This window comes from Bacillus rossius, chromosome 10 (assembly GCF_032445375.1).
Source record: "Bacillus rossius redtenbacheri isolate Brsri chromosome 10, Brsri_v3, whole genome shotgun sequence".
Lineage (NCBI taxonomy): Eukaryota > Metazoa > Arthropoda > Insecta > Phasmatodea > Bacillidae > Bacillus > Bacillus rossius.
The window spans coordinates 49032711-49056414 of NC_086337.1; the positions used below are offsets into that span (position 1 = coordinate 49032711).

Here is a 23704-nt window from a genome sequence, read left to right on the forward strand (position 1 = left end):
ATCTTTATTTAAGGGCTATTTATAAACTTTTAACTCGATTCCTATCTTAAATGTGTTGTTCACCCACAATTATTTTCTACAGATATTCACTTATTGGGGAGAAAAAGTCTCTCAAGTTTTAATCATTACGAAGAATTTCGCGCTTTTTTACACCCATGATATTACACTGAATGAATATCTGTCGAAAATATTTTTTGGTAGAACAATAAATGTAAGAGAGGTATCGACCTAAAATTTAGAAATAGACCTTTAAATTAAGTTAACGACGAATAAAACATTAAAAAATCAACATGGCGTGTAAAGTCTGAGCCTTAAAAGAAATGTGTTAAGAACACACCAGAAAATAGGTTTTCGTGTTCCGCTTTTACTTCGCCATTTAGCACGGTAAATATTCAACATCCGCCACAGCTTCGCTACCGATGACGTCATCCGAGGAGACACAATCAGACGTAGCTGTGCAAGGGTGCAATTCAAAACTTAAAAAAAAATTGGTTGTCTGTAAAGTCGGTTTACGGACGATAGATTAACGTGACAATATCATAACAAAACATTGATTAAATGATTGCATACTTTTATGAATAAAATTGAATCATTTTTATTGAATTATCACTATTTTGTATGGATACAAAGGAGTGAAATGAAATCTACAAATATGTTTATTACTTTAACTAAGAGATTATTTTAACTATAACTTTTATACATGTTTGCTATTTAACTTCTTCCAATCTGTGTTATTCTGTTAAGGATAGGACGATGATAGGAAAAGTAGGAAACGAATGGGAGTGTTTCAAGTTTAATGTGCCTCGAAAAAGTCCAATCGATGGTTGATCCAATCGCGTGGAAGAGAGATGGATGCGGCGCAAGCGTACAATGAGCGTAACGAGACACAGAGTAACGGGATAATGTGCGTTACGGGACACTTTTTCGTGCGTGCAGCCGGCGTTCATCGATTTATTAGACGTTGTCACGTCCAAAAAAAACTCTCTGTGCAACTGATTACGTGCAGGACGCAAGATGTCTTCGCGGGCGAAGACGTGAACTCGAAAGTTAAATGGGACCACATTGAGAACATCTCGTTGGCATCACGGATGGGAGGTGACGAGACGAGAACGGAGCGTTGACAGAATGTGTAGGTATGTTGCGAAAAGAGGGGGGGGGGGGGGTAGTGTCAGGAGTGCCCTGAGAAAACCCATTGGTCCACGACCAAATGTCCGCCAAGTTTCCCTGTCTGCTAACAATCCGGGAATGACGCCTTCGGGGAACCGAACCCGGACACGTGCCTCCGTGTGGTCGAGCTCTCTGATCACACTCGACCAACGTGTTGCCTTCGATGGATCGATTGGCACGTGGCAAGGGTCGTTAGCTCGGATAATTGATCGACTGCTGAGAGCTAGATGACACACTGGCGATACATCGGGCCTTCTTTCGGAAGGACATTGATTCGTATCTCGTTCCAGGTACCCGGATTTCCTCCCCTTCCCCTTTCCCGCTCCTCGAACATGAATCCACTCCAGACCAATGCTTGGATGAATATTTGCCAAGGGGGTCATGGTCGATTCTTTCCTCTGCTCCCCTGCGCAGTGTAATTATTAGAGACCGGAAAATTTCGCGGTTTATTTCGCGATAGGCTAGAATCCAAGTGCGTGCTAACTTATTGCCGCTTCAGTGATTGGAACACAGTTTGCCTTAAGGACTGTGAGCCAATGATTGACCCTCAACTTAAGAAGTACCGAATCACAAGCATCCCAGTTGGTGTCACGAGTCAGTAGCCAATGAGCTGGTGTAATTACAGAGGATCGTGGAGTCCATCATATAGGTCATCGAAACCACGAATTTTTCCAGTCCCTAGTAATTATGTGGCTACTGGGACAATGCATTTCTTGTGGGACTAACAATTGTAGGCTTGCCGTTCGCAAGGATTCGGTAACGTTCGGACGTTTCCGTCGCCAGCTGCTCATGATCCGGGAGCTCATCGACCACAGTCCAACACCTTCGTCTTCTACATCCGCAATCCTGTCCGATGGTTCACGGGTGTTTGTACCAGAGTATTCCAGGGTCGCCTGCGAGACACTGTACCGTCGCCGGTAGTTCTTGTTAAAGCCCGTCGTACACGCACGTCTCTAGTGACGAGGTAAAATAATAATAATAATAATAATAATCGTGCGTTGTGTTGTTTGATTCCGATAATTCGCCAAGTTTATGCACAGACACGTGTTGTTGCCCAGGGGGCCGAAACGCGATGAATAAACACATGAATAAATCCGCCATCAGCGGTCGTCGAAGGATACATACGTACGTACGTACGTCCGTCCGCTGACGAGGGAAAGAGGGAATGTTTTTTTTTTTCAATTTTTTTTATTTCTTCACGTGCGATTCCAGTTTCGAAAAAAAAAAAAAAAAAAACAAGGGCCTGATTTGCAACTGAACTCCCCTGACGAGCACCAGTGGCGTGCAACAAAGGAAGGAGTGCCGCTCCAGGCTTTTTGCGGACATTTCCAGCGAGGACGGTGGAAGCGAAAATAAATAAAAAAAAGTGTGGGGGGGGGGGGAGTAGAGGGGGTGGGGTTCCCTCTCCCCTTGTGCTCGGAAACAAAATTGATGGCACGTTTGAAGTTATCGCGTGGAGGTACGACGACTCATATTGTGTATCCCTGATGTCGCATAAGGAAAAAAAGAATTTGGGTTTTTCGGTGGGGGATGGGGTTGAGGGGTCGACGCCAGCGGGATCAAAAGCAGTGTCGGATGAGGGCTTTCTGACGCAGGGAGAGCAAAGGGGTGGGGGAAAACTCGGAATAGGGCGCAGGATGTATCTCTACCGACGCTCGGAGAAAGCCGCCCCCGCACGATGCATACCGTAAAACTATTTTTTTTTCGCCACAAGTGATGAATTGTTACGAAAACACACACAAGTATATATATATATATATATATATAATTAAATATTATCCACTGCAAACATTATGTTGCTGCAAACAAACAAATAAAAGTTAAGTTATAGTTACACCAAAAAAAAACTTGCATTGTTTTTAAAAATAATACAATAACTGTATTTGTAATGAAAATGGCTACGATTATTATGAATAATATTTTGTGTTACATGCCAAGTTATTGAAACTCCTAAAAATATATTAATACACAAATAAAATACATTAAATAAAAAAAATTGGCAATAATCGTATGATTATTTAATACTATCTGTGACGAAATGTAAAATGTAATTAATGTGGGTTAAAAAAATTTCTTGATATATACTTTTTTACTTTACCATAAAGAAAACTATTTTACAAATAATAGGCCTACAGTTTGGTTGGTGAAATAGCCTTCATTTATTTGGAATTATTACGTACGTCACAAAACTACGGTGTCAAAAGTATGAATTAGAAATTATTTTTATTTACTACTAGGTAAAGAACCCGGCCTTGCCTGGGCTTTATGCATCGTGAAGAGGTTTCTTTTAGTAGTATATGGATAGTTTTTTTTTCGAAATCTTATGCAGACATTAGATATACTTATATAGAAATTAAACCATCCAGCTAACATTTATGTTATATATTTTGAACCTTGTGTTGCAAAGTTTGAGGGCACAGAAAGTTTTTCGTTTTTTTTTCCAACGGGAGAGTAAACTATCCTGCTTGCTGAATCTCGAGAAAAACCACGTACAGTTGTCCTGAGTGAAAAATCATGACGTTTGCCCGTGTGCCTTGTTGATACTCGTAGTGAACGCAAGTCGTTGGGAAACTGCAATCGATTTAAATCGAAAGGCAATCGGCGCGTTGCCAGGAATCGAGGAGAGCACTGACAATGCAATAACCGTTTCCACGGAGACGAAGAAAGCTCCAACAGTTGAACAAAGACGTGCCGAAGTTCTTTTAAGGAATGCACGGGAATGGGGGAATGTGTGTAATTTTCTGAAATCCAACGAGAATTCGAAGGTGAAGTGTGCAAAATTTCATCCATATCGGAGTAAAAATGTAGAATGTATACGAAACAAGCAAGCAAGCAAGCAAACAAACAGAAAACAGAAAACACAAACACACATATACATATTATGTATATCTTCTACGTGAATCTGGACCACTAAAAGCGCGAAAAATCGTTATCCATCCTTCGCTCTAAACAGTATTAAAGTGAATGACGAATGCATTTACTTATATATATATATATTAAAGTGAATTACGAAAGCATATATAAATAAATAAATGTATATATATATATATATATATATGGTGTTTCACGCGTCACCGAGTTCTAAACGTAATTCCAGTTTTAAATAGCTCAAACGCTCGCCCCAAGCGCGACTTCAAGGGACGAAGGAACGACGAAAAACACACAAAATGTTTTTTTTTTTTTTTTTTTTGAAAATTATGTTGGGGAAGGGGAGAGGGGGTAGACATGACGGTCGAAGCGGTGCATGGACGCCCAAGAAAAACCTTCAGCTAGTGGTAGGTGGATCTGAACTCCCGTACTGAGACAACTTAATATCGTAAATGCAACGTTTTGAAAAGGGGATGGATTTAGGGGAGTGGGAGGGGTAGGGGAGGGGAGGGAATAAAAGAAGACCACCACGCCAAGATTCGTTTGCTTTGCGAATTAAACTACCGCGTCCAGAAGGAGTCGGGTTGGGGGGAATAAAAAAGGGGGGGGGGGGAAATTAGTCCCATTCCTACGGTTTGCATTGCCCATCCGCCTCGAGTGAAAAAAAAAGTGGGAAATAAATCCGGAAACGATAAATAAGTTTCAGCCGCAGCGCTTAGGACCGGAAAAAAAATGTTAATGGGATTAAATCTCACTGAGAAAAAATTCCACGGAAACGGAAAACAGGACCTCTAACAAGTCATTATTTTCACGCAGAGGATCATCACGAAAATGAAGGGGGGGGGGGGGGGGAGGAATAGAGAAAAATAACGGAAAGATGTTGGGAGGGAGAAATGTTAATAACCCAGATGGTTACTACTCTTTCTAAATATTGACAATTTAAATCAAGTCAATTGTAAAAATAAAATCAAGTCTTAAAATTATAAGGCAACAGTTCAACAATTAGCACCATAAATTTGTCTTGTTATTGCATAACTATTTGAAAAATAAAAAAGAGTAGATAGTTTACACTCTGGTCAATTTTGGATTACGATAACATACTTGGTTCTTACTGTTTTCTTAAATTATTTCTTGCGTATTAATTTTTATTTCTAATGAAGGACTGTTCAAAGATTATTTATTTCCTGAATGCTAAAGCCTTATCTTCAAGTGGACTTTCCAACCAAAGTTATAATTTTATGCTGGATGCCGTGGAGAGGGCAGAGAGGGCTGAGAGGGCGTGAGAGGGAGGGAGTGGGAGGGAGAGGGTGGAGAGGGGTGAGATGACAGGAGAGGGAGGGAGAGGTGGGAGAGGGCGGGATAGGGAGGGAGAGGGATGGATGAGGGAGGGTAGGGAGAGGGAGGGAGAGGGAGGGATTAGGGAGGGAGAGTAGGGAGAGGGAGGGAGAGGGAGGGATTAGGGAGGGAGAGTAGGGAGAGGGAGGGAGAGGGATGGATGAGGGAGAGGGCGCGAGAGGGATGGATGAGGGAGAGGGCGGGAGAGGGATGGATGAGGGAGAGGGTGGGAGAGGGCCGAAATGGCGGGAGAGGGCGCGAGAGGGATGGATGAGGGAGTGGGAGGTAGAGGGTGGAGAGGGGTGAGATGACAGGAGAGGGAGGGAGAGGTGGGAGAGGGCGGGATAGGGAGGGAGAGGGATGGATGAGGGAGGGTAGGGAGAGGGAGGGAGAGGGAGGGATTAGGGAGGGAGAGTAGGGAGAGGGAGGGAGAGGGATGGATGAGGGAGAGGGCGCGAGAGGGATGGATGAGGGAGAGGGCGGGAGAGGGATGGATGAGGGAGAGGGCGGGAGAGGGATGGATGAGGGAGGGAGAGGGAGGGAGAGGGATGGATGAGAGGGAGGGAGAGGTAGGGAGAGGGAGGGAGAGGGCGGGAGAGGGATGGATGAGGGAGAGGGAGGGAGAGGGATGGATGAGGGAGAGGGCGCGAGAGGGATGGATGAGGGAGAGGGCGCGAGAGGGATGGATGAGGGAGAGGGCGGGAGAGGGATGGATGAGGGAGAGGGTGGGAGAGGGCCGAAATGGCGGGAGAGGGCGCGAGAGGGATGGATGAGGGAGAGGGCGGGAGATGGATGGATGAGAGGGAGGGAGAGGTAGGGAGAGGGTGGGAGAGGGAGGGAGAGGGCGGGAGAAGATTGAGATGGCGGGAGAGGTTGGGAGAGGGCCGAAATGGCGGGAGAGGGTGGGAGAGGGATGGATGAGGGAGGGAGAGGGAGGGAGAGGGATGGATGAGAGGGAGGGAGAGGTAGGGAGAGGGAGGGAGAGGGCGGGAGAGGGATGGATGAGAGGGAGGGAGAGGGAGGGAGAGGGATGGATGAGAGGGATGGAGAGGGAGGGAGAGGGCGGAAGAGAGCAGACTCACCCCATGCCGCCAGCTGACCTTGTAGACCCAGGGGTTGGACTTGATGCTGCAGTCGAAGTACACGTCCACGCCCTCCCTGATGGTGCTGGCGTTCAGGTTGCTTCCCAGCTCCAGGTTCACCACGGGCACGTCTGCAACACCGGCACGCACGTGCAGGAGCCACGTGCCACGTGTCTCGTGCTTCTGTAGCCGCCACACGGCGAGAAACATTCCCAGCCTGGTTTTATAATGAAGCCTAACGTTAACTACATGTTGATGTGTTGTTTACCAATACTAACTTCATGTGTAGCATTTTTTTTACGATTACTCCTAGCGAGTTACTTCATGTTATCAAAAAAATAATTTACCATTAACCTAACTGCAGCTACGGTTTATTTTCCTAACTAATTGCTAATTAGTGTTTTTTAAATTTTTAGCACAGATAGCGACTCTGTAGACCTCCATGCTCAAACCCGAGTTATGTTTTCCCAACACTCAGTGGTTAGGTTGCCAATAAATAAAAAATAAATAATAGCTTATCATGAAGTTTTTATTCGGCGCACTGTTTAGGTTATAAAATATTCCCTTCTCTAAGCCTACGCGTGTTCTAATTCTCTGATCGAGGATTCGTGAATAATAAATTTAACAAGTGATTTGTGTTAATGTCGGTTATATTTTGTTTGCGAAAGTTCTGGCATGTTTGCGATCCGAATGAAAAACAAGGTCATGCCTTATTTTTTTACACTCAAAGAATATTAAAGTTACATTAGCATATCGCAAGCCTTGGTTGTGACGATAATACCTAATATTAGAATTTGTTTTACAATTTGAATGTTCTCATTGACGCTATGTGAATGAGAATATACAATTGTAATACCAATTATAATATGTATTTGATCAGTAAATCAGTATAGGACTAAATAACATTTTATATTCTTGAAAAAAATTTGTTTTTAAAATTAAATATTATCCAAAGTATTAACAAAAAAAGTTGATTGTAATAAAAAACAACGTTTGCAACAAAAAAAAGTATTTCCTTTTTTTACGCATGTAAGTAAGTCTGTGAAGGAAAAGCAAATATTTAAATTACATTCCCTATTCCAATCGGAAATCTAAAATAAAGACTGTGTTGCTTCAAGCTTCCTACATACAAACCTTGAGCGCTTTAATCCATGCACTGAGCTCTTCGATGAAATTAAGCAAAAAGCAATCTCTTGGAAACATCGGACCAACATTGTCACACTTAAAAGCTTGAGCAGGTTAATCGTATGCTTTCACTCGCGCAAAGATAAGTTTATTTTGAAGGAATAGTTCAGGCAGAACTTCCGCCCCAAACCTTTTCGACGAACCTTTCAATGAAATCTGTAACGGAGTTCTGATTAACATTAGCATTGCAGTTAAAAGATGTTTATGCTTGCAAAGAAGTCGAACTTAGTTATGAATCAAGGCATGCATGAACAGTTTGCTGCATTCTCTAACTTTGGCCTAGGGTCGCTTTCTAATTTAAGTTTGGAATCATTAGGAGCAATACTATTTTTCGTAAACTGAGACCAGATTCAAGAGAGAGAAATGTTTCGAGCTTCCAAATACTAGTCCAGGTATCTTCTTAACATTTAAGGAAGATAATTACGAAGTATAACCTTATCTTCAAGCACAATCCCCCCAAAAAGATTTCTGAAAGAGTTAATGCCTCTTGCCAATTCCTCTCGGCCAGCAAATTAAGCGGCAGAAAATGAATGGAAGAAACGTCCTTTAAAAGATTATTATCGGTGAATAGTATTACATTTTCTCCGAGCGTCTTTCAACAAGCTTAGAGCTGAAGAATCTTTTATAAGGACAGATCTAATTAATTCTGTCCCAGGCAGTTCCCCACTTTAATTTGAAACAGCTCAAGTTTTTTTTATACTAGGCAGCTAGCGTTTTGTCTGCGAATAAAGTCGTTGAATATATATTTTTTGGATTGCAATATACAGACAATCAAGGATCACTTAATTAACTACTGAAGGAGAAAAAGACGCCTTTGCGTAATTTGGTTCATTGTTAAAACTAAATGCATAGTGGGTTTGAAAACAAAAAAAAATAAAACATATAAATAATTTTAACTCTTAAGGCATAATATCCCAATTTAGAATACAACTATATCAATTTATTATATAAAAAACTATAAACCTTTCAATAATGCGCTTAAGACCACATTTAACAAAATAACTTTATAAAAGCAGTACGTGGCAATGATGTGACTTCTGACGTGTGTTGGAAGTACACATTGGCTGGAAAGAGAAAAAATATAAAGTATTCCATTCAATAGGATCACCTATTAGATATAGCTTCAGAAAGTAATTTTTAACACAGAACTTTTCAAAAAAAAAAATGTTTTGTCCGAATTCCCCATGGAGTACATACATGCAATTACCACCGGAATTGGCATCAGTCCTGTCCAAATTAAAATGTTTACTTAAGGCTCAGCCTCATTGATCTAATTAAAAAATTTCAATTTAGATTTATTGGAAAAAAAAGTAGGATTAGAGAGGATACATTATGGCACACAGCCTCGAAAAAAATAATAAACTTCTAGTAAGAGAATGTGACGAAATGAACCTAACAAAATGTTTCATTAGACATCTGTCATTGTGAAAGACAGCTAATAGGTTAATTTTTTTAAATGAAGAATACGTAATGCGATCGTTTAGTAGTTCGTAGTAAGAGTTCAGAATGTAAATCAATAAACTTAGTAGACGTTGAAACATGCACGTCAAGGAAGTTGTTGAACATGCTCGCACATCTGAACACACGCTGAAGAATAGTACGTGCGGTCTGCGAGGAAGAGGTACAGAGGAGGCGGAGAATCATGGTTAACAAACCAGGAGGGGCGAGAGAGAGAGAGAGAGAGAGAGAGAGAGAGAGAGAGAGAGAGAGAGAAGGGGATATATGCTGTTGCGCGTCGGTCGCCCAGAGCAAATGGTCATTGACGTGACAGCGCTTCCACGCGGACGAACACATCGTCACGTCGAGACAGGCGGGATACGCATTCGGGGAGAGAGAGAGAGAAAGAGAGAGAAAGAGAAAGAAAGGGAGGGAGACGGGCTCATGTGTATCCGACAAAACTCGCCCATCCAACTCGAGACCCTTCGCAGCGGTGCAATTGTTTCGGAATAAATTCATAACACGTTTGGAGATTAACACGGGGAACCTTATGAACACTCGAACAATGCATAATTCTGTACTCCCTTCCACCCACTCAACCGTAAATCCTAAAAGTTAAGTTAAAAATCTATCATTCGGCACCAACAAAGGGAAAGTAAAAAAAAACAGTCAAAGTGGGTTTACCAAACCCACCTTCCTACTTCCTCCACCAGAAATGAAATTGTGTGTACGCAGAGCGTGTCACAAGAGTTCAGGCGGAATCACTAGTAATGAGCTGGTTTTGATCATGGTTCGAAAACATTTTCTGTTGCACCATTGGGTTATGAGCGCTGAGCGAAGATCATTGGGAACTTCGATGTGAACAGACTGTCGGGTCGGTTCGTAGCAGTGATATCGGATCGACACTGCGCCAGCAGATATGCCCGGCGTTTTCACGGACTTTGTGCATGTAAGTTTAATCAGACCTAAATATTATAGTATTATTTAGAAAAAAATCAGATCACATATAACACAAGTATCAAAAAGTTAACTTTTTCTAGAGGTACATCCTCTTCTCACGTGTAATACTAAAATTTTAAATGTATGAAATGCTTGTTACTTTAGATTAATGTTTCAATATTTATTTGTCATTATTACTTTTCATATTAAATTAAATATCTATTCATATTACCGGATTTCTTTTTTGTATTAACTTTTGAATACCAGTACGTGTTTTCAGTCGTTATTAAAATTAAAAAAAATAGGGCAGCGACTACAGTATATGTGCTGCCATCTTGTGGTATTCGCATTTACCATTTGTTTAGCTGAGTGAAAATCGTTTGTAGCGACTCATGTCGTTCTATCCCACCAATAGAAATGCTCGTAACATTTCTCCGATACCGCTACTACCTGTTGTAGATTGGAAATGTATGAATTATAGTTTACGCAAGCCAAGATCTTGTAGTCCCAGTGTGTTGGCGCTTAGTATTTAAAAGCATGTACATAATTATTATTTGTATTCAGCCTTTTTTTAGTCCTTTGAAAATGTAATTGCATGGTGCGCGCGCACTCAATTTGTTTTTCAAAACGCGCCTAAAGAAGAATAACTTTAAAAAATCAATAATATGCCGAAAACTATTTATTATTTCACAGGAGAAACAATTTGTAGAAGTAGGTTAGTGTTAATAACAAGGTGTTCCATAATTTATAATTTTAAATGACGTCAAAACATTTTTTGACAAAAAAGTTAAAACCAAGATGCCGTATTTTAGTCCCGTCTCTATAAAAGTAAAAAAATATATATCAATGATGATCTTGGTGAAATACAAGAAAATGAATTTCCAAATTTCTTATTAATTATTTTCATTTACAAAATACATTGTTTCAGATACCTACATTAAAAAAAAATTATTACATTACACAATTGTGTTTAAAATTTTTTTTGCTCTATGGAGCATATCTGGCAACATAGCACACAGAAACATGGACATCGGTTATGGCAAGAAACCGTGCATTGGAAAGTGAGAGTAAAGTGCCAAATGAAACGCGCACTGGAAACTTAAGGTTTGAAACACGCTATAGGCGGGAGGTCCATTGTTAATACGTGTCGGAGTGTACCAAGTTTCCCGACGTCACCACGAGCGCGCGGTGACTCTCGGTTATTTCAATATGGCGCCACCTCGCCAAACTTCACTCCCCCCCCTTTCCCCCACCAGTTGTAGCCGCCGCGTCTCCACAGGTCCCCCATTCAACCTCCCCTCTCCGGCCGTAACACGGCCCTATTTTACCCCCAACCGGAGGGCCCTGGCAAGAAGGGGGTAAAAAAAAAACAAATTTCCTAAAATATTGCTTTTCATAATCGCCGTCGTAAGATGGGGCTCGAACCGTGGTAGAACGGGGCGTATGCATGAGCCCCCCCCCCCCCCCCCTTTTCTTTATCAGGGTAGGGGAGGGGAGGAGTGATGGACGACATCTGCGCGTGTTAGCATTGGTCGAACAGGACTACGGAAGCCTGCGGCCCGGGAAGGAAAAAAAAAATCATCTCGCGAGAGGTAGAGAGGGAGAAAAACACTGCAAGATGCTGACGAGATCTGCTTGAATGCTTTTCGAAAAAAGCCCTCATAGCAGCCTTTTCGTGGTGCATAAAAAAAGGCCATGCTTGATTCGCCAGTTTCTAAGGAACTGCTTCTCCGTTTTATTACTGGCCCAATACCAAACATAGCCTCAGTCTGCTTGTATCCACGCATCGATCCGTGAAAGTAAAGAACAAGGGTACTTTTGAACGAAATCTTTCTACACTGAAAGAAAGCTTTGTTTGTTCAACAATATATTTGCTTCTATAAGCCCAAATACGTACATAGGTCGATTAAAACGATTATTTTGCTGTTATCTTTAAAAGATTTGTGCAATGGGAGTGCATGACTTGATGTAAGTTTTTGGACATACGCCATTGCTAAGAACTTTTTCTGTTGAAGAAAAACTAATAAATAAAATAAATAAATAAAAATAAAAATAAAAATACTCAAAAAAAGATACAAAAACACACAAAATTAAGCAGTCGCACCTGTGTTTCCGTACCATGTGCGTCTCTGCCTGAGGACGGGAGCAGATAGCAGTTCCCGAAACGTCGCTTGTTTCTGTTTAGGTAAAACTATTGTATTTGTTTGTTTTTTCGTTTTGTCATGTTTTTTGTCTCGCTTCAACTGTTGTGCTGAATTATTTTGGGTTTCAATATTTTTGTGTTGTCATCATTTGTGGGGATTTTTTCGTTCTCTTAGTACATTTTTCTTTGTTTTTTCTTTGTTTGCTGACCATATTCCTGTTTCGGAATATTTTGTGGTGTTCATATCCTTGTTGACAACAGCAATTGTTTGCTTAATTTTGTGTGTTTTTGTATCTTTTTTTGAGTATTTTTATTTTTATTTTTATTTATTTATTTTATTTATTAGTTTTTCTTCAACAGAAAAAGTTCTTAGCAATGGCGTATGTCCAAAAACTTACATCAAGTCGATTATTTTGCTGTAGGAAAGATTTGGTTAACCTGAAACTTTTTTATTTCAACTCAACTATATATTTTGTTAGGGCACACACACGCAGAACTTTGCTAGACATACAATTTGGTATGGCCAACCAAATATTTTATTAACTCAAGTAATTATTTATTTCGCCATATGAAAAAAAAATCTATATGTTTAAAACAAACCTTTTTCTCTGTGTATGCTGCAAAAAAAAATGAAAAAAAAAGAAGGATTTCTCGGTATACGGCATTTGATAGGAGTAATTTCGTGAATGGAACGGAAGTCGCATGGAGCGGAAATGTGTAACCATGGCGCTGCAATCTGTGGCGGATGGCACAAACTAAAGTTCACAAAGCTAAAAGGAAACTTTGCGCTATTAACCGTTTCATGATTTTTAACAAAATATTTTAATAAAATTCCTTGTCAAAAATCAGATCCTAAGTATTTTTTGAAATTTTTTTTTCTCTTTCATTGGAATTGTTTCATTATGTAGTTTAAAATTCCGCTATGTAAATGGAATGATTCAATAGTCGACGTAGCTGCTCCGGCAGCGAATTCTAGCGGTAGGTCAGGGAAACTTGTGTGATTCGCGCCAAGAAATGTAGTTGAAAACACAATCTGCGTACATATTTGTCACTCTCGGCATTATTGAAAGAATAATACGTTAAATTTTATGTCCGAATTACGTATTATAAGTTGTATTTGCAACATGAGAACACACGAATTTGCTCGTTACCGAAGTTAGATGTTACACATATCTGGCGAACACTGAAAGGCTCGCTCATAGTTTTTTTTTTGTACGAAAAGGTTGGAACAGTTTTAACATATCAGACCCTGAGAAATATATTTTCGTCTCATAACGAATATTTTAGATTAATGTTGTTGAATAAACCTTTAATTTTTTTTTCAAAGAATTCAAAAATTTGTTGCCGTGGACAATTTACAATTTTGTGAAATGTTTCCTTTTTTTTTTGTCTGATTGAATTTTGTTAAGTTTAAACTTTTTTTTTTTTTTTAAACATTTAACAAGCGCTGAAGTTTCTACCCGCATTACCGTCAATTTCATATATTTTAGTGTTCAAATTGTTTATTCTTGATTTGTCTGGAATAGTTGATCTACAGGACGTGGCCAAGCGCGGGACCACTGTGTCCAGCGTCTCGCCGGCTGAAGTCCTCGGTACTTTGCATCAATGGCTTCCCGTGCGACGCCCGCCGCAAGTTCCGTGCGCCGCGGGAAGGGGGTGAGGGGTGGGGGAGGTGTTGCTTCGAGGGACAGTCACTGGGGGCGGGGGGGGGGGGGGGGGGGGTCGACCCACGCCGCGTTGCCGCAGCCAGACGCGAGGAGAGCGGCGCGCCAACTCGCGCGCGAACCTAATTGATTCCCCTCTAATGGGCGCATTATCAGGCGTCGCGTCGGACGGGGTGAGGAGGGGAATGTGGGAGGGTGCCTAGAGGAGCGAGAAAACTTGTTTTTCCAAAGTGGCCAAGTTTATGCAGCAAAGCGGCCGCGCCTGGCCCCTAGAAGCAGCCCCGGGAGAGGAGAGTGTCCTGGCTCTGAAAAGGGGGGGGGGGGGGACGTACAGCGGGCGAGGAAATTCCCCGCCGTCATTGCAAGATAATTAAAGTCTCGAAGTGGCGGAAAAGGGAGCGCGAAAAGGAACGCCCCCCCCCCCCCTCCTCCTAACCCCCTCCCTCGATGGAAAAGTCACTTAACTCGGGAAATCCCTCAAGTCTTTGTGGGGGAGGGGGAGGGGGGGCTCAGACTTTAAAAGCAACGGGACCTCTTCCAAACATGTCACAGGCCACACAAAAGGTATAGTTTTTTTTAAAAAAGGCCGAATAAGTGTGAACGTTGTAGTTTGAATCAAGTTAAAAATAATCTATATAAATAAAAAAAGTAAATGTACGTTCGTTCAAAATCGTAAATCTCTGAAATTTATCTACAGATTGCTTTAAAATTTCAACACAGCGTGTTCTTATAAACCTGTATCACACTTGTGACAGATAAAAATATAGATAAAAATATAAATAGGGAAAAAAATATATAAATGAATGTTTGTGTGTTAGTCTTCTGTTTGTCAAGATAAATATATAGATATGAATATAGAGACACAGAGAGATAGAGAGGTAAAGAGAGATAGAGCTAGGGATATATATAGGTGTAGAGATATACCTATAGATAGGAGATAGATGAGATATAGGTAGAAACATAAATACATACAGAGTGATATGGAGAGATATGGATATATATTGATATAAAGAGATTATTTATAGCTAGATTTATAGAAGGACATATAGAGAGAGTTGATTTGTATATGTGTACCTACTTCAAACAAATTGCAAACAAATTTGAGAGACACACAGCAAAAAGCACGCTGAATATTAGCTAGCACTAATATTGTTTAATATGGTTTAATTAATACGAAATGAAGTAACTGAGTTCGATAGTTGTTTCTGAATATGGCCTGATGTAAAATTTTGACTAGCATAAGCTGGATACACTTATGATCCATAGTCATTAAAAAAATTAAATTTTGATGTTGTAACTGTGGGGTCACGACTCAAAGAACATAGAACAAGGCGGATGCTATACATATTTATTGAGCACAATTAAATTCACAATAATTCATTAAAATAAAATTATAATCAAACAATGTTCTTTGCTCGTGTCTTAACAAGCTTACTGGCAAGCTTCCATACGCGGTTACTTGATTCAGGGCAGTAACACAATTGTTTGGAGATTACTAGAGATGAAATAATCACAGTGTACACACACACTGCAATATAAGTATATATATATATACTAATTGGGTCAGAAATTATCCCACTTAACAATTATTTCAATTATTTGATTCCAATTGGTTACCAAACCGGCAGAATTTCCTGAAAATTCGATTGCTTTCACACTAGCGATAATGTACATAATTATCTGTAAACATCCACGTTAAACTTAAAGAAGGAAGAAGTTACAATTATGATATCAAAACATTCAGTTGTTAAGAGTCATCGAGTGAATATTTAAAAAAAAAATTATTAATATTTTTACAAAAAGTCTCAGCCAGAAACTTAAGTTGCGCCGTTATGTGAGATGCGACAAGTGTAGTGTATCACTGAACAAGTTATGCGATGGAAATTAACACCGCTGAAAATGTGCGGAACTAACTGCTGCTAGTCACATGCCTTGTGTTGCTTTGCGGTGGCATTAGCCTGTTGCTTTAGTAATGACGGTTATGACATTTTAGCAAAACTTTTGTGTTCATATATCTCTTTCTGATTTTATACCATACGAGGTATCCGATACTTTTTTTGTCTGTAATCCAGAAATAAATGGCTTGAAAATAGCATAAATTCCTTTTCATTGAGTTGGAATACTTCATTTCAAAATTCTTTTAAAAATATGATATAGTTAATACTTCAATGGTTCTTATGGTTCCTTAATAAATACATACATACTTAACAAGGAACCACAAGAACAGTAGAGTATGCTGCAAGAAGCAACTTTGATATTATTACGCACAGGACTATTCATTAGCGCATTACCAGGATGCTCTCTCGGAAAAAATTCCAAGAAGAGAAGTGATCCATCAAAGGACGAAGGAATAAGCAGTATAAAGACTCAAATAGAATAACGAATTAGGAGAGAGTGGTTACTAAGCGGTAGCCCACATCAACAATTCTGTGGTTTTTTCCTGGGGAATACTCGCCATTTCATGTGCCATAACTTAAGATTTATAATTCACAGGATTTTTTTAAAAAGGACAATTTTGACTGTTCCGCGTGGTTGAATTAGGTGGCGCAGAATGAACTAAGTCATGCACAGCTAATTTGCGCGGTAGAACCTACAAAATGGAATTCAACTTTCGGACAACTCAAATTGAGACGCTGAACATAATGAAGAAACGATGGAATGACACAAAGAAGACGTTCATAAATATTCCTGAAGCATCTCGGAGTGTAAAGGAAAAAAAAAAAAAACTCCAATGTCGCGATGAAACACCAAAACACTCAATTACGTTAACATTTCGAAAGAAAATGTTGGCTGCCTCGAATTTTATTTATTTTTGGTCATTCGTTGCTGGGAATATTCACCATAACTGTTTCAGATTATCTATTTTTGAATACGGAGCAACGTTAACACTATGTTAAAGTGTTTAATTTTTGTTTGTTTTAATAGTTAAAAACTGCATAGCCGCAAAGTATGAGTTTGAAAATCATAACTTCAGTTTGAATTGAAAAAAAAAAAGAAGGAAAAAAACACGAGCACACACCTGCACATGTGCACATGGCAGCCATGCTTATTTCACTGCTACCAAGGTAATTCAACCCAGTCAAATATTTTTTCAAAGTATAGGTAATAGTTTGCAATTATACTCAATACACCACTCCGTTAATACCTCATTACTAGAGACCGGAAAAATTCGTGGGTTCAATGACCTCCAGGATAGACTCCAATATCCTCTACACACTCGGGCAAATGCCAACTGTTCATTGGCTGTTGACTTGTGAGTCGTCTCGACTGGGTGGCCTGTGATTCGACACTTCTATGAGTGAGGGTCTCTAATTGGCCCTCAGTCCTCCAGATTAACTGTGAACCAATGACAGAAGCCGCACTAAGGTATAATTATTTGAATTTTAGCATAACACGAAATGAACCCGCGAATTTTTCAGGTCTCTACTCATTACATAGATTATGAACTAATGTTGTCTGTGAAATTAATTTCTTATTTTAATCATTATGTTTAAGAATTTTCTATTTTTTTTTATTTTTTTAGGTAAAACGTAGGTTTTGATGTTAGCCGCACAGTTTTTTTTATTTTATTCTTAGTGGTGATATTCCGTCTGTTCGGTGAGGGGCCCTCCTGCCCGGATGATGACGAGTCTTGCCGCGTGCTCCCGCAGAGGGTGTTGTCTGGTGTCGCTGCGGCCGCCCCCGGGGCCGCTCGCTGATTGGCCGGCGGGGCCCGGGGCCTCCCCCCCCTCCACCCCTCTTCCCGGACATCTCGCGTGACGTCACGGCGCATCGATCCCCCTCGTGGCCGGGTCAGCCCCTTACTCCCTGCGCGGCTAGCCCCCACCCCCCCTTCTCCTTCATCAACCATCCATCACACGAGCTAACCCGCGGGCAATTCCTGCTTTCGGTCACTTTCCCGCCCGTGACGGTCATTTTTACCTACCTTTTGTCAGACCTCTCGGCCCTGCTAAAGAATCAACCGGAAAAATTCGCGGATACATTTCGCGACATGCTGAAATGCAAATAATTGTACCTTTATGCAACATCTGCCATTGGTTCACTGTTAACCTGGAGGACTGTGGGCCAAAAGAAATATCGAATCACGAGTCCCCCAATTGAGACGCCTCACAAGTCACCAGCCAATGAACAGGTGACGTTTGCCCGAGTATGCACAGGATCGTGGAGTCTATCCTGGAGGTCACTGAACCCGCGAATTTTTTTTTCAGTCCCTATCAACAACGCAGGTTTAGTTACATTTCGAAGAAATACTACACCTTGCAGTTTTATCATGGCCCGACTTTCAGATAATTTCTACCTTAGTTTTTTTTTCTTCCAGTTTTATGGTGCCTAGTTGTCCCTAGACACCAAAACCATCGTACTGGGATGCTTATGATTCGATACGTCTCACGTTGAGGGTCATTCAGTGGCTCAAGAGTCCTTCAGGAAAACTGTGGTCCAATCACTGAAGCAGCATAAAAGTTAAACGTATTTGGATTCTAACCTATCGTGAAATGAAACCGCGAATTTTTTTCCGTTGTCTCTACGTATGTGTAATTATTGACACGGTGACTGCCTTAATTATACACAAATTAATACCAGGAAAGATACGTTGTATAATGAGACTGGAAAATCTCCGTCAAGTTCGTTGATGGGCAAAATCGAACCAAAGGGGGTTGAAATAAAAAAAAGTAAAAAAAAACCTGAAAAGTTGTTGTAACTTCTCTCGCAAAATCCCTAACGCCCCCAGAAGGTAAAATACTGAATTAATTTTTAATTTGAAGTTGCTGTAAACTTTCTAAATATCATCTAAACCTTTTGTTGTTAACAATCTATGATACGACCAACACTTACTTCATTGCTGTCGCAGAAAAAAAATTCTGTTCAGGGAACGGTTTACAATTAACTTCTTAACTAATGAAGGAACTGGGAAAACACGCGCACAAAGAATCCGAACCCAGTAGTAATGCGACATTTTTTTTGTAGCGATACCGTTACTTTCGTGTAAATGTAAAAATCTACAAACCTATGTAATTTTACACGATAATTTCAGTTCCGTTTACAAAAAAATAATCACAGTGAAGCGACGTGTGGTCATGCGCCGATCATACGAAGCAAAGATAGTGTTAAGTTCTTTGAATGAATCTTCCGATGGGGAATAATTATTTGGAATATTGGTATGGGATTTTTTTCCCCTGTCAGTTCATCATCGTTGGTATTCTTGAGGTTTTTCTATAATGAAGCAGTAAAAACCAGAATGGCGTGTGTCATTGAAATCATTTTATGTAAAAAAATATTTGTAGATACACAAATGTGTAAATATTCCGCAAATAATAATTATTTTAATTTACAATGAAAATTTCATAACAGTTTATGTGTCTTCAGAATTATACTTTAAAATCCGTGTTCCGAGTTTCGTATTGTAAGTTTATTTGAAACACGAAGAACTCGTTACCGAGTTTAGGTGATTTAACATCACGGACGAGTACTAAAAGACTCGCTTGTATTTTTAAAATACAAATAAACATGACCCAAAAATTTACCGAACCACTTACTCGTAACAACCTTCAAACGTTATTTCTGATGGCATAATAGTAGTATACAAATGTATGTCCGGGCACTGGGTTCTGGGTTTGGTGTTATGGTGTTATCCGCCATCTTAAATTGTGACGTCACGGTGGCAATCTTGGATGACCTTGAACATTGACCTTGACCTTCAAATTTAGCCAAAAATCACCAAAATTTCCATTTTATGAAGAAAAAAATACCGCCAAAAATTATCAAAAAATTCCACAATTCAAAAATTAGGATTTCGAAAAACCTCACAATACTTTTTGCCTTAGAAAGAACAAAATGTCCTAAAAACGGCTTAAGCATCCATTACTAAAGCTTCCGATAAGCCATTTCTAGGAATAAGGATACCATGACCGCCATCTTGGATTATGACGTCACCGTTGAAATTTCCGTTACGGCCGCCATCTTGAAAATCCATAATTTTTTGTTAGGAAATCGGGAAATTTTTTAAAATTTATAAAAAAATTAAATAATAGAATTTTAAAAAAAATTAATAAAATAATATTAAAAAATAATAATGTACACTTATGCCATGGAGCTCGGAGTCCTCGGTTCAAACCCGGTGAGGGCAAAAAAAAAATGACGACCAATCCTTCCTTCACGGAATCCGCTGCCAGACTGACCTCCCACAACTTCTGTCAAAGTACCTATATATATCGTCAGCGAGTATGACGTCATGTCCGCCATATTGAAAATCTATATTTATTGTCCGATTTTAATTTTAAAAAAGTTTAAAAATTTATAAAATGAATAAATTTTTAATAAATTTTTTTTTAAAAAAACAGTTGCATGTTTTGTTACGACAGCCATCTTGAAAATCCGTATTTCAATGCTAGAAATTCTGAAAAAATTCCAAAAATTATTTTAAATGTTAAGTTATTTAAACGATTTCGGTCGTCGATTCGATTCCCGATGAGAGTAAACCAGTAATTTATTAATATATTTTAAAAAATTCACAATAAAAAGTAATAAAAAGCTCTTACGACACACCCGACATTTTGAATTATGTCACCACTGTATCATTATCGTTACGGACGCCACCTTGAAAATCTTTATTTATTATCCGATTTTAATGAAAAAAGTTCAAAATTAATCAAAAAATTAACTTATTAGAATACTGAGGCTTTAGACATGGATGCTTAAGCCGTTTTTAGGACATTTTGTTCTTTCTAATGCAAAAAGTGTTTTGAGGTTTTTCTAAATCCTAATTTTTGAGAATTTTTGGTGGGATTTTTTCTTCAAAAATGGATTTTTGGTGATTTTTGCTAATTTTAGCGATTTTTGGCTAATTTTTGGTTAATTTTGAAGGTCAAAGGTCAAGGTAAATGTTTAAGGTCATCAAAGATGGCGGACAACACCACACCCAGAACCCAGTGCCCGGACATACATTTGTATACTACTCATAATGATTCTCTCGCTCCGGCGGGGTGGATCAACAGCAGGTGGTCGAAACGGGGAAAGAGAGAGCGCGCACGTTGGTACCCGTGCAGGGACGGGGAAGAACGCGAGTGGAAGAGCGGAGATTTAATTTTTATAAAGTTTTCAGGGAGAAAACAGGGGAAGGTCGCGTCTGAAAGGGCTCCATCCCTGCAGCGCTAGACAGGGCACGGCGAGAAAAAAAAACCCCAGCACGCTACCCGTGGCGCTGGTAATTAATTTCACGTCGTCGAGAAATGTCGGGGGACTGGCTGGGTTATCATACATCCTCCCCGGCTGCTGTGTGGAGGGCAGGGTTCGTGCGTGTATCACTAATGATACAGGTCTGAAGAGCGTGTCTCGATTATACATGCAAAATAAGCAAAGGCAAAGGCAAGGGTTTGCAGTGCACGTCTAAGCATACAGAGTCTGGATACACAGCGGAACTACGTCGATGATAGCGGGCTGCGAACCACTATGTTGGCATGACGTCATTCATGTTGACAGGATATCAGGTAATTTGGCATAAGATCGGATACATCGGCAGAATGTCAGGTGTGATTTCAGAATGTTACGTATACTGGCAGAATATCCGGCTATACTGACAGAATATTAGGAATATTGTAGCCGCGTCCTTGGCGAATAATTCACCGACGTTCCGGTCGACATTGCAGTCGCCAAAATCAGGGAACAGTTACCTACTGAGGTTCTTACAAGTTATCCTGCCTTTATATACTCTCGCCTGAGAGGAAGGTGCTTCCTGATTGGCTGCAGCTGTGGGCCAATCAGAGCCTGGCGACTGCAATGTCGACCGAAACGTCGGTGAATTATTCGCCAAGGACGCGGCTACAACCCAGAAGCCAAGCTACTTCAGACAATGGCCGTGAAAGCCTGCGAACATTATTATCAGGAATATTTTTAGAATTTCAGGCAGAACATTAGGTATACTGCCTGGATATCAGGTATACTGTCAGGATATCAAGTATACAGCAGAATAGCAGGTGTGCTGACATAATATAAGGTATATTGGCAAAATATCAGGTACTGTATGTAGTTTCTGACTTTTAACTGCCTCATAAAGTGCCATGTACCTAATTAGTAATATGATGAGTGAAATATATTTGTTTACTTTCACACGCGTGGTCTTGCGGTCAGAATCACTAACTTGGCGCTTGCTTACATTTCCTAGGGCCATGACATTGTCACATAGACGTTTGTCCAGACGGAGGGGCGGTGGTGTAGAAGGGAGGAGCGTAAGGGGGGGGGAAGGGAAGTTGAAGCTGGAGGGAGAGGGAAGGGGGAGGAGGAAAGGAAGGGGGAGGGGGAAATGAAGGGAGAGTGGGAGGGGGAGTGGAAAAGGAAGAGTGACGGGGAGGGGAGGGGTGGAGGAAAGGAAGGTGGAGCGGGTGGGGAGGGGAGGGGGAAAGGAAGGGGAAGCGGGATGGGGGGTTGGAAAAGGAAGAGTGACGAGGAGGGGAGGGGTGGAGGAAAGGAAGGTGGAGCGTTTTTTTTTCCTAACCTAAGTTAAAACAATGTGTGTAAGGGAGGGGTCTAGGTAGGGAAGACTCTAAGTGCGTCTCAGGACAAGCCCTATACGCTCTAAACATGCGGGTTTTTAACCATGCAGAGAAGGTCACATGCATCATGTGCTAGGAGGGGATTGGCCAGCCATGGCAGACGTTTTCGCCATGACTAACTCCCCTCACTCTTAATTCTAGACTAAAAATAGATAAGTTGGGCCCAGGTAAAACCTCCATAGACAGAGGGAAAACCCTGGGCACATACATGGAGCGGGAGAAGGAAAGGAAGGTTGGGGGGGGGGGGAGGAAGGTGGAGCGGGATGGGGAGGGGGATGTGGAGAGGGGGATGTGGAGAGGGAGGGGGAAATGAATGGGAGCGGGAGGGTGGAGGGAAGGAGGAAAGGAAGGTTGGAGCGGGAGGGGGGTTTGAAGGGCGAGCGGAAGGGGAGGGGGTAAGGAGGGGGAGCAGGAGAGAGAGTAGGAGGGGGAGGAGGAGGAAAGGAAGTAGGAGAGGGAGGCGGAGGGGGAAGGGAGGGAGTGCGGGTGCGGGTGCGTGGTGCGACAACACTCACGGTGGACGTTGAGCACCCAGCCGTCCTCCAGGGTGCTGTCGGCGATGAGCGCGTTGGAGGCGCGGCAGGTGAGCACCTTGCCGCCGTCCTCCATGCTGGGCATGAAGGTCAGCGTGCTGGTCGTCACGTTGCCGTCCTTGCTCTTCTGCAATACAACACACCATCCACGTTCACGTCACCGGCACATGCAACACTAGCTAGTTGCAAGGCGTTCATAACAAACACTTTGGTTTTATATACACGAGATATTTATTTAAAAATACAAATTATTTTAATATTTTATAAATGAAAATTATTTATAATATAAATATGAAAATACTAGATAATGCCCGGCATGCTTTGCAATGCCTCAATCAATTTTTTCTGTAATTTTTTAAACGTATACTAAGCATCTCTCTTTATCTCTCTAATTCTCTATCTCTCTATGTATATCTCTATAACTCTCTCTATCTTTCTATTTATATCTCTATCTCTCTATATATCTTTCTAGCGGACCCGACAGACATTGTCCTGCCCAAATGTACTTTTTCTGAGATATGGATATGGCGGTAAGTATTTCTACGCTGGACATTTTGTATTTTCTCATTATGCCCTCCTCTTGGGCACGCCACTGCCGTTACCAAAAACCTTTCCCATGGTTACGCAGAAGGCAACAACAATGCAAAATCCCGTTGCCATGGAGGCTTATTATCAACAATGCTTAGTTTTTTTGCTTTTAAAGCGTGTTTTTTTAGTTTTTCTTAACTCAGAATCGAGATAAAATATCCAATTGTGAATCTAAACCATCCTCGAATCCCCGTGAACTCACACACAAAATTTCATC

At 40.8% G+C, this 23704-nt stretch overlaps 1 protein-coding gene across 1 annotated transcript in view; it reads right to left on the reverse strand.

Moving 5' to 3' along the window:
- Positions 1 to 23704, reverse strand: part of LOC134536341 (nephrin-like) — a 699671-nt gene that overhangs the window by 48680 nt on the left and 627287 nt on the right. Inside the window, exons 7-8 of the mRNA XM_063376094.1 lie at positions 22882 to 23026; positions 6453 to 6583 (exon numbers count right to left, since the gene is read on the reverse strand). Of these exons, the coding sequence (XP_063232164.1) occupies positions 6453 to 6583; positions 22882 to 23026 (276 nt within the window). The remainder of the gene's footprint in view (positions 1 to 6452; positions 6584 to 22881; positions 23027 to 23704) is intronic.